Source organism: Euphorbia lathyris, chromosome 6 (assembly GCF_963576675.1).
Source record: "Euphorbia lathyris chromosome 6, ddEupLath1.1, whole genome shotgun sequence".
NCBI lineage: Eukaryota > Viridiplantae > Streptophyta > Magnoliopsida > Malpighiales > Euphorbiaceae > Euphorbia > Euphorbia lathyris.
The window spans coordinates 45,483,424-45,495,121 of NC_088915.1; the positions used below are offsets into that span (position 1 = coordinate 45,483,424).

Genomic DNA, 11,698 nt, shown 5'->3' on the forward strand with positions numbered 1-11,698 from the left:
GGTAGTCCTTCAACTAATTGTTTTCTTGCTAATTTGGCTAGAAGGTCCATGCTCACATGATCAAGTCTCCTATGTCATAGCTAGGAATTTTCTTCCTTTGAGACAAGACAGGTTTCTTTTGAAAACTTGTTTTCTAAGTTCAGCATGAAAACATTATCTATCTTAGGAGCAGTAAGGATAATAGAATTTGTCTTACTGTCTATGATTTGACATCTAGATACATCGAATATAACCCTTTTGTCTTTGTCACAAAGCTGAGCCACGCTCAGTAGATTGAACTTCAGGCCTCTAACTAGGTACCGAGGGAGGTACTCAACGTTAGGGTGAGGATTGGATATGACCACAAGTTCTTAAAGTCGTTCCTAGGATATTGCTCCACCCAAAATTGACTTTAGAGTCTTTATCTCTAAGATGACTTTGTGATCTTTCAATGAACGAGTTCTGCAGGCAATACTCTACTATATTTCGACATATTGATAAATACAATTGTGATTAACTCAGTTTGTGCATTTTAACAAAAAAAAAATTGTAACTATAGTAGTGACGCATTAAATATTTTTAAACGTAATTAATGTTTAAAATGTCCGAATTTTTCAAATTTTTAATAATATAAGGACTAAAATTGATCTTACTTTATTTTAAAATTAAGTTTGAATTATTTGGTAGGTTAGGTGAAATCCACACTTATTTTATATATATATATATATATGAAATATTATTTTGAGGAGTTGTATCGAACACCAATATGATAATGAGAAATTGAATTATTTTATGATGAGATGAGAGATGATATATGATCAATTAATAATATGAGTTAAATTGAAACAACACATTAACTTAATTAGGTAAATTATTGAACCAAAAACAAAAACAAAAACAAATGTATGTATCACATGTTATGTTATGTTATGTTGTTGTTGAAGCCTTAAGCCTATATATTAATTTTGGAATTTTTAAGTTTAGAAAGTGAATTTCTTTCACTACAACCAAACAGTAGCTTAAGGTTTTTCTGTGTAGGAGAGAGAGCAGAGTCTTTGGAAAAACAGTTGAAGATGGATAATTTGCTATGTGATGAGCTGCTTGAAGATATTTTTACTAGAATTCCAAAATCATCTTCATCTTGGTCGGTTTCTCTGGTGTCGAAGCGGTGGCTCCACCTCTACCGAACATCAAAAACCTGTCTTTCTCTGAGACTTAACCCTGATGATGATACTTCAACAATTGAATCTTTGCTACCCAATTACCCTTTCCTTTCCTCTCTTAATATCCTCTTATTATCGCCTCACCCCACCCTTCATTTCTCTGATCATCTTCTCTTCATAGTCACCGCTTTCTGCTCCAACCTTAAGCACCTCAGCTTTTTGGTGGGTCCTCTCTCTCCTTCTTCTCTCCTTTCTCTCCCTCATAAATTTTCCCATCTCACCTCTCTTCATATTCTTCTCTCTAGGCCTCTTTTCTTAAATTGGATTGCCCTTTTTTCTTCTTTAAAGGACTTATCAATCCGTGTATCAGACAACAATTACTGCAATGGGTATTCTTCATATGAACAAGAAGAACTTGATGCAGAATTGGGATTGGAGACTCTTGATTTGTCAGGGATTACAAGGGCGGATGATTCTGGTTTTGGTTGGTTATGGAGAAGCTGCAAAAAGCTCAAGAAATTGCAGCTAGAAAGCTGTGAAAGCATCGGTGATGATGATGATTTGTCATTTATAAAATGCTTAAAGGGTATTGAAGAAATAGAATTAAGGAGTTGCAGAAGCATTGTTGGTTTGATTTTGTTAAGGTTGGCAGAGAATTGTGATCATTTGAAGTCTGTGTTGATTTATGATGGTGGAAGTGAACAAGGATTACTTCATTTCATTAGAAATTGCAGGTCTATTTTGCAGAAAATTGATCTTCGGTTACCTTTAGACCTTAACAATGTTCATCTATCAGCTATTGGTATGAATATGAGAGGGCTTTCCTCTCTTAGGCTTGAAAGTTGCTGTCTTGAAAATGGTGAAGGGCTAAAGGGTCTAAATCCAGGGATTGAACAACTATCCCTCATAAATTGTGATATTGTTGCAAGAGAATCTGGATTGCTAGCTGGTTTAGGACAGGAATTGAGGGGATTAAGGAAAATTGACTTGTCTGAAAATGAGTTATTGGTTGATAAGGAGTTGATTTCAATGCTAGTTTCATGCAGTAATCTTGTTGAATTGAAGTTGAGAGGATGCAAAGCAGTTAGTGGAATGACATTGGTTTCAATGTTGAAGAATTGCAAGAGATTGAAATGTGTTGATATAATAAACTGCGGTGGGATTGATTTTAAGGCAATTGAGTTGTTTATCCTGAATGCGCCTCCTCGGTTCACAACATTTCATGTCGACCAAACCAAGCTTTCTCATGTGGCATCCACATCGGCAGCAAACAAATTCATTCAACTTTTCACTTAAGTTCAAATCATCTATGTATCTTCTCAAGATAGGCATTGCATTGCCTACTATAATGTATCTCTCTGGTGACACCATGTATAAATCTTCTTCAACAAATGTTGATGTTTATTTTGTGGATGGGTCAGGCATATATTCTACTAAAGCCAAGAATGTTCTAACAGTGACTACTTTGGCCACTGGGGAGTAAGAATCATTGTAATCAAGCTCATATGTTTGGTTGTACCCTTTAGCAACCAACCTAGCCTTATAACTGTCCATTGAACCATCTGGCTTGTGTTTAATATAAACACGAGGATTAGATACAATACCTGGTGCCGGACCAAGGAGAGATGGGAGTTGATATAATGTGTCGTAAGTTGAACTCGTGCTAGTGGGATCGGAGGAGGGTACAGCAGGGGCAGCAGGAAATATATTCTCACGAAACTCAACAAATTTGCATACATAGATACGTCCGGATTTTAGATCAATACAGATTTCACCGGAGTGATTGGAAGAAGGACCAAGATAAACACATAATTTTGATCGAAAATTGTATTTATGTTGATTATAGGGACGAAGAAATGAAAATATACCACATCCAAAAACTCGAAGAGATGAATAGTCAGGTTGCTTTTTAAACATTCGAAAATAGGGGAACAATCATCAAAAGATTTAGGGACAAGTAACACATCACAGATGTTCAAATTTCGAATTTCGACTGACCATAATTAGAGATTTTCAAACCTTATCCATTGCCAAATTGAACATTGTCAGAACCAGTGTAATGATGCATGGAGTGTAGTTGAAACATTTATGAGCCCAGTGATTGACATCACCATATTTGAAACATCTTCCCCTCTTCTTTCCAATTTTTTTGTTTATTTTTCCCACTTGAGCTAGAAGTGCTGAAGTGTGCTTCAAGAATAACAGGGTTAGCTAATATGATACAAGGCGATCACGAAGGTCATAGAAATCAATACTAGCACCCTTCTGTGTGATTAAGGTCTGTATGGTATTGTGGAAATCTTCCCCCAGATTTTTGAACATAAGTGGAGGAAGCAGATGAATGGGATAAGGATTGCTAGAGGAAGCTACATCATCAAGAATGAGTTTTACCTTTGCATGTATGCAGTAATAGTCATATCAGATCATACAGGTCAAAACTCAGTTGGAATTGTTTTGTACCAGAAACAACTGCATACGTGCGTTCCAAAGTCATCCAGAAGGCTTTGAGATCAAGGAGAACCAGGTAGACTTGTTCAGTAATCGAGCTTAGTAACAAAGCATGAACAGAGTTTTCAATGTCGGGTCATTCAGTAAATGCGAGATTGAGTATATAATCATTATTGTTGGTTGGATAGGCTACACGAGATAAGTACTCGGGTGTGCTGATAACATGTTTAAACAATCAATGTGACTGTAGAATAGAATCAATACCTATAGTTATGTAGGGATAGTTTGATATGGATATTAATGTGAGATGGAGGTTGACGTGGGAAAGTAACAAAATTTGGTGGTGTGGTAGAATAGAGGGCTGATGGAGGTGGAGGAAAAACAACTTGGTGCAGGACAGAGATTAATCTAATAGATAATAACAAATATATTTAAGAGATAATGAGGTGTTATCTTTAACTCTAACAATAAGCTCAAAAAATAAAATTGTCATGACTCTTATCAAGAAGTCGCAGTATCCTGGATTGAATGAAGGCTTCGAACTTGCTTTCGAGATATTAGTAGCTTTTATTTTGAGTTTTAATATTTAATTAGCCAATGGTAGAATCGGAATAAATAAAAACTCCATATGTGCTAACTTGGCCAGTTGAATCGATATATTAGTGAAAAGTAAAATGTGTATTTACAAGGGGTTATTTCGGAAAACTCGATATGCAACTACAAGGGGTTATTTTGGAACTATCCTAGATAGAAAAACGCTGTTTTAATTGTTGTTTGGTTTTTGAATGGGATTGATGCAATGCAACCAATACATCTCTCAGCCTCATTTAACCACAAACTTCCTAAAAGCTCAAAACTAAACTCATAATATTGATAAAGAAATTAGAATTTTACACGATTTTCTTTTGGCCAAGGCCATTTCTCTTTATTTTATTTTATTTTTGAAAAACGAACCATAAAAGCTTTTTTTTGCTCATTTTGATATGACAAAAGAAAAAAAAAATCATATTCTCCAGTCTTCACTAAAAGCTCAAAACCATTTTCTTACATTAAAAATAAAATACAATTTTGTGTCACTTGTAAACAACAACCACACATCTCCATAGATGGTATGGTATGGTATCATCAATAAACACTCACTGCTATTTTTCCCTTTCAAGTGGGTGGCGAAGAATATGCTGCTTAACTTAACTTCCTATCTATGAATATGATATTCCTCATCAACTTTTATCTTTTACGTCAATTAACTTTTAATTCCAAGTAAATAAGCACTGATAGATTCCCTTTACCCCAAAGAAAACTATTCAAGATGCTCATATCATTATCATGAATAGGAAAGGCTAGCCTTTTTTTCATTTCATGACATCTCTTCCAACAAATTAAACTGTACATATGCATTTACATGCTTTTTCGTCTATATATATGTGAAAATAAAAGACAGTTTATTGAGCTGCACAAGTAAAATTTCAGGTTAAATCCGAAAATTGTGCTAATTATCTATAAACTTTGTTACTGTGTATAACATGAATGATTGACCTACAGTAGTACAGAAGAAACACATACTCTCCAAGGAAATCAACTTCTAATTAAGAAATTTGGAAAAGGCATATGAAATGAAGATAAAAAAAGTTAATCTCATCTACTGATTTGCATGTTTAGCTCACGAGGACAAAACTGATAAATGTGTCAACAAGAATGAAGTAAAATGTGTAAGCATAACACCCAACATGGCAGGTGTACCATACCTATATAGATGTAAGTGGCGCTGTTCCATGCCCAAAGTGATTCCACCCAATTCCACAAGTCCCCGACATTAATGCTATCAGCACCTTCAAATATAACTTTCGATGCGAAAAATGCAACTGGTGGAAATGCAATAAAAACCAAAAACAGATTGCAAATAGCCCTCAAGGAACTCCTTAAATTTCCAGTTCTAATGTCAAGCTTCAGAGGTTGAGCCATCAAACATGTAGGGACCATTAACATTGCCCCAATTTCTGCTGTAGCAAAATTAACAACTGACATGAGCAGCAAACCAATGAAAACAGCTGAGATAGTCACTGATTTTAGCATAGCCCATTCTCCCTTTTGACATCGGGAGGCAGGAGAAATCTGATAACCCAATATCAGGTACAACATGAGGAGGCTCAACATAGACAGTAAAACCCAGGTAACCAAACTAGTTGTCGGGCTACAGTCAGGTATTTGACAAATATAAAGTGGAAGTAACCAAACCACCAAACCCCATGCATGAACAAGAAACACTTCTTTAGCTGCTTTAAGCCATTTCCATGTCTTGAAAGAGATATCCATCTCATCTGATACAGTGGGTTCTGAAGGACTAGATTGGTCCGTTTTGATGCCAAGATCCAATCCATTAGCATCAGCATAAAGTGAAGCAGCAACCAGGGGCAGTGGAGCTACAAGAAGTGCAAAAGCAACCATGTAGACTCCAACTGATACAAATTTACTAGGAGATGTTAAGAGATATAGAAAAAATGACTGGTGAAACTTCTCAAGGAGGTTGTTTACTGATCTTATCACTCCTTCAATCAACCTGCATCACATAAGAAAATCTTAAGCCAAAATGCCAAATGAAGCAAAAAAATATTGCTTTAGCATTCTTCAATTGCCTAACCAAAGAATTGAGTCCTAAAGCAACAATAACAACCAAGACTTAATCCCAAGTAGTTAGATTTGGCTACTTTTATTCTTTTTTTTTCCAATTACTTTAATAACTCTAGCAAAGCTGAAAGGATAAACAAAGAGCACTGCCTGCATGGCAGTAACTCTAGAAGCAGAGGGTATTCTAAGAAACATCAAAAGCTTTAAATGCTTTCATTACCAGGCATTTATATTCACTAACATTAGTCAAAATCAAGCCTTCATCAACAAAGAACCCATAAACGTGACTCAACTGGGGAATCATGCCCCTGTGGCAGTAAGCAGACTTTTCTGTATAATTAGTGGAGTACGAAATTTTAAAGTGGGAAGATAAGTTTATTTGTCCGGACTTTGTTAGGAAACTTGAACAACAAACACTGGTATTGAAGTGCCTTTGCATAATAGACTTTGTACAGAATGCAACTCAAGCACTGACCTGCCACCTTGAAGAATAAATTCATTACGCCTGGCATTGTTAGAAGAAACTTTGGGTGAAATCTCCAAAGTAATTGCATCAACTTGAAAATCACGGAAAGCTCCATGAGAACCTGTGGGAATACCCAGCGCCTGACAGGTAGAAAAAAAATTGTATCATATACTTGCTTGCGGATCCAACTGAGGAAGCCTAACGCACACCATCTCCAAATCCAGAAAGAAAAAGAGAGGTGAGAATATAACAGAATCAGCAAAATAAGTAGAATACCTGGTAATACAATGAACTTGCAAGTGTAGCAGTGCCCTCAATGTAATCTGCACCTGGAATACCAAATTTCCAGTCAGGATTTAAACTTCTGGCCAGTTTTCCAAGTAACTCAAATGTGTTTCCCAAAATCTCCAGCCATCTTTTATCCATTAAAGAGCAAAATTTCTGAACCTTTACATGAAAACCTTGCCTATGAACAGCTAAATAATTCACAATATTGATGAGATCTAGGTTTGGCATCTGACCATTGGATGCCTCAGCAAAGATATGAAGAGTGTCATCCCACAGTTCATTTTTATCTGTAACCTTTACAACCAAGGCAACAGCCATGGTCCCAGCACGTCTAAAATCATAAGATAACTTCCTCTGCGGATCAGAATTCTCTTTCAATACATAAATATTTTCACATATATCATCGTTTAAAGAAGCTAAACCAGAAAATGTTGGCGTATGATAATCTCTAAGCCAAGAAGCAACTGACGCATATTCACCATACGTCGAATCAGCAACAAGCCAAATTATATCCTTGGCCAGCCATGTGACTCGAGTGAGCAAGGAAAATACTGAATATGCAGTAGTCAGAGATAGAGTTTCACTGGGATCATTTTTGCCAAAATTGTAGGGTGTCACCAATACAATGGCTTCCTTACCATCACCACGAGGTGCTCTTATTATTCCAATGGTATTGATACCATATGATGAACAACTAATGTTCTCTGCTATTATTCCAGAATCAGGACTAGAGAAAAAATGGAGAGGATGAAACTGACTTGGCTGTGGGAGAAACTTGTGATAACTAACTTCTGCACCCAAGTCTGACATGTACATAGCTAGGAGCCTTCGACTTTCTCTGTAAAATAATATTATAAAGATAAATTGCATCACATCATAATTTCTTTCCTTCATATCCTCCACATCCAAAGCAAGAAGAGCATTCCACATAAACAACACAAACAAATAAAATTTAGAAGATGTCATGAAAAGAATATAGATGCCTCCAGGTTTATAGGATGCTACTCCATTATACAGAAATAAATAGTCCAATGTGTAGCAGTGTGCATACGATCATAATCAAGTTTTTCACGGAAGCAGATATATACGTTCCAGCAAAAAATTAAGCTTATCTAGTAGGCTCTGAGAATCCTTAACAAGATCCCAATACTTTAAATCTCAGCAAATGTAGCTCAACCTGAGAACGTGGAATTGGAATATTTAATTGTTTTATTTGCTTCCTGGATAAACAAACCTATCTCAATCCTACCCAGAGTAGCTCACGATTACCCAACTAAGGCTTAAAGAGCCATCTATGCATCACTTTTGCTCATTCCCAGCCCTAAAATATCTCATAAAACAACTTCGTTTGCATAATGAACACTTGCATGGACTTTCAGGGATCATTAAAAAAAAAAAAAAAGAGAGAAAACAAAAGCGCTGCAAGCATGTATTATGTGATTTAGAAAACAAATACAATGTTGTCCAATCAAAGATCCAATGAATAATGAATATATAAAACTCATGCTACAATGTTGCAACAACAAGCATAAGGTCCATAACAAGTTAACAACCAAGCCTTACTCCCATCCCAACTAATTGAGTTTGAGTACGTGGATTCTTCTTTTCTATTCATTCTAGTTCCTTTCAAGATCTCTGAAAGATCTATTTATCAAATTTAATCTTGGCCTTCCCCTAACCTTGATTACCCTACTTAGCTATCTCAAGCTTTATTTTCACAAATTTAAAAACGGAGCATCCACAGACTAGTCTTATATATGTCCACCTCAAACATTCTTCGATTGTTTTAATAGTGCCACACACGTACTTTTGTCGAATATACTCATTATTTGTGTGCCTACTCATCCATCACAATATTCTCTTCTTTGCAAGCTCATTTTATTTCAAATTTTGTCTTATTACTCTCCAACACTCGCTTTCATGTAAAGCATTACCAGTAGCTATTCCATAAAATTTCTCTTTCAGTTTGCTAGACATGCTTTGATAACATACACCCCTATGGCACCTATCTGTTTCAACCATCCCTGCTGCTTTAGTTTTATAACTGACTCCCTCTTCTATTGCTCTTGTACAATTAACCATAGATCCTATGTATTGTAGAGAAAAAAAGAAAATAGATAGTATACGATACACATACATGCCTGAGTCCTTGGATCCTGGACTCAATCTACTCAAGTCCTTAGCCAATCTATTTGCTTCTGAAATGTCATAATTAGAAAGCATAGAACTTGCGGAACCTGTAAAAACAATTGACAAACATAAATGTCAATCGTCGCTTTGGCATTTGAAAGAAATAACTGGAGCAGAGAAAGTGAAGTGGCTAACCAGGCATTAAGGCATTTTCGGAAATATAAGTATTCTTGGCGAGCACTGGCAGTAAGAAGAGAGCCAAAACCCCAGCCGTACAACAAACGACACTGAAAATCCTCAACGGAAAGAAAGCAAACATTAATCACGACTTGAATAATCAATATGAGATTCATAATTTAGGATTGTAATAAGAAATACCTAACAATCAGACTGTGAGAAATAAGGAAGATCCCAAGCCTCACGATTGGTCTTGGTTTCATCTTCGGGGTCTCGGTATCCACCTTTGTCTCTGCCATGATTGCTAATTCACAATAACTTCGAATTCGATCGCTTGCACGAAGTTATGGCGCCATTTATCGATCAGATTTCGGCTTTGTAGCAGAAGGATCTAAAACGAAAAAGGCAGCGACTCTAGTATAAAAATGCCATGACCGTATTTTGACTTTTAACACACAGAGGATCACGGTTTCTATATTTTCACTAGTGGAAAAACCGTTACGAAACTTAGATAAATAAATAAATTGACATATTTATTTTTAAATAATTTTATATTTTATTATGAAATTATTTTATATTATATATATTTAAAATTAATATATATTTTTAATTGATAATTTAAATTAAATTAAATTAATTTTGAAAATAATTAATTAATTTTTTATAGAATTTTAATTTATTTTTTTTTTGGTAGAAAAGGAAAAGAAAAACGAATAACAACAAACTACCCAGGAATTAGCCTAGGGAAGCTAACCCCAATCCTATCTTCTAAGAGAAGATGAGAGATGAAACTAGGGGAAACAGGAAGGGTAGTAACGCCTAACGTCCCTTCATGGCCCGCCGCCGCCAAGCGATCAGCAACACGATTCTGCTCTCTAAAAATGTGTCTGAACTCTACGAACTCAAAGGAGGAGCAAAGCCTTATAATAGCTTTGATGAGGTTGCGACTGTTAAGACCCATAGAATGATTCTCAGAAATCATTTTGATTGCTTCCAAATTATCAGACTCCACAGAGAGCCTCTTAACACCCAGCCTTTTAGCAAGATTGATTCCAGTAAGAATAGCCCAGAGCTCCGCAGAAAAGGAAGAACCCAACCCTAAATTCTGGGAGAACCCAGAAAGCCAGACGCCCCCTACATCTCTAAGCACACCTCCAGCCGCAATCTTACCGTTACTGAGGCAGGAACCATCAGTATTCAGCTTCACAACCCCCTCTCTTGACCTGCTCCATCCCACGAGATGGACATCACAACACTGAGAGGCTCTGGCAAGGGACTCTCCTTTGAAACTATCGATAATAGAGAAAAGTTTTTTCGAGAAGAAATCAGCTAAGTTTGTCATAAAAACAGTTTTATCTCCAAAAATCTCCTCGTTTCTCCATTTCCAAACTTGGTGACAGATAATAGCAAAGAAAATGTCACCATGCTCCATGTATGGAAGCAACTTTCCTCTAACACCATCAGAGAACCAGTCGACCTCAGAATGTGCCATGAAGGAAGAGAAAATATGGTGTGGGAGAATTTTCCTCCAAACCTCTTTACTATTAGAGCAATCTCTAAGAGCATGGCACAAAGTCTCAATATGGCCTCTGCATCTACTGCAAGCTCCAGAATCAGCCAAGTGCCTATAGAATTTTAATTAAATATAAATGATTTATTTATTTTTAAAAAATTAAATGATTTATATTTTTTAATAATTTTAATACATTTTCATATTTTAAAATTTTTTGAAACAATAATAATAAAATAGGATAATGCCCTTGGTAGGGATATGTTTAGATTTTCTTAAAAGCATATGTTGTTTTAGATTCATATTTTTTCTTCTCTTCTTTTATATATCTTGGGTCTTTGTCTTTTCGGGGGTGCCAATCTGTTTGGGATTTCCGTTAGGCTAGGTCCGTATTTCAATAAAAAAAATAATAAAATAGGAGATTAATTAAGAAATATATTAATATAATGATAAACCAAAAATTGAACTTTTTTTAATCAACAAAACCAAAAATTGAATTAAACTACAATTAAAATTAAATATTATATTTATGATTCCGTCAAAATTTAGCCCTCATTGGTAGTGATCTGTAAATTTCACTGTAAACTCTCATCGAGGTTTGTGGTTTGCCCTAACCTTGGGAGTGGGTAGACCTACCCTCACCTAAACTTTTTCCTACAAAAAAAAAAGAATTACAATATATGTTAAACAAAAATTGAATTAAACTACAATTAAAATTAAATATTATATCTATTATACAAAAGAATTACAATCTATATTAAAATGGAAGCAACATCAATATATTATACTATAAACTATTACAATCAATATTTTTCTAATGTTGCACGTGAAAAAACTTTATCAATTCAATATGTTACATATAAAATAATAAATTCATAAGAATTAGTCATAAATTTATCTTGATGATAATCA

General features: G+C 35.3%; 2 protein-coding genes across 2 annotated transcripts; one reads left to right on the forward strand and one right to left on the reverse strand.

The window, feature by feature from the left end:
• The first annotated feature begins 922 nt into the window (after nucleotides 1–922).
• On the forward strand, nucleotides 923–3,165 carry LOC136232081 (F-box/LRR-repeat protein 4). Its single transcript, XM_066021120.1, has one exon. It carries the CDS (start codon nucleotides 1,053–1,055, stop codon nucleotides 2,436–2,438), a length of 1,386 nt encoding a protein of 461 aa, XP_065877192.1. The 5' UTR covers nucleotides 923–1,052; the 3' UTR covers nucleotides 2,439–3,165.
• A 1,889-nt stretch (nucleotides 3,166–5,054) lies between these two features.
• On the reverse strand, nucleotides 5,055–9,710 carry LOC136232601 (uncharacterized). The gene is made up of 6 exons (XM_066021833.1): nucleotides 9,478–9,710; nucleotides 9,295–9,386; nucleotides 9,107–9,206; nucleotides 6,958–7,807; nucleotides 6,691–6,821; nucleotides 5,055–6,147 (listed from the first exon to the last, which is right to left on the reverse strand). Exons 1-6 carry the CDS (start codon nucleotides 9,573–9,575, stop codon nucleotides 5,277–5,279), a joined length of 2,142 nt encoding a protein of 713 aa, XP_065877905.1. The 5' UTR covers nucleotides 9,576–9,710; the 3' UTR covers nucleotides 5,055–5,276.
• Nucleotides 9,711–11,698: the final 1,988 nt, after the last annotated feature.

What these genes read in the sequence shown, in the direction of transcription:
- LOC136232081 (XM_066021120.1), top strand. Translation starts at nt 1,053, where the DNA reads ATGGATAATTTGCTATGTGATGAGCTGCTTGAAGATATTTTTACTAGA.
- LOC136232601 (XM_066021833.1), bottom strand. Translation starts at nt 9,575, where the DNA reads ATGGCAGAGACAAAGGTGGATACCGAGACCCCGAAGATGAAACCAAGA. An exon ending in GGATCCAAGGACTCAGGCAT is followed by an intron (nt 7,808 to 9,106) that starts GTATGTGTATCG and finishes ATTATTTTACAG; the next exon opens with AGAAAGTCGAAGGCTCCTAG. An exon ending in CAAGTTCATTGTATTACCAG is followed by an intron (nt 6,822 to 6,957) that starts GTATTCTACTTA and finishes TCTACCTGTCAG; the next exon opens with GCGCTGGGTATTCCCACAGG.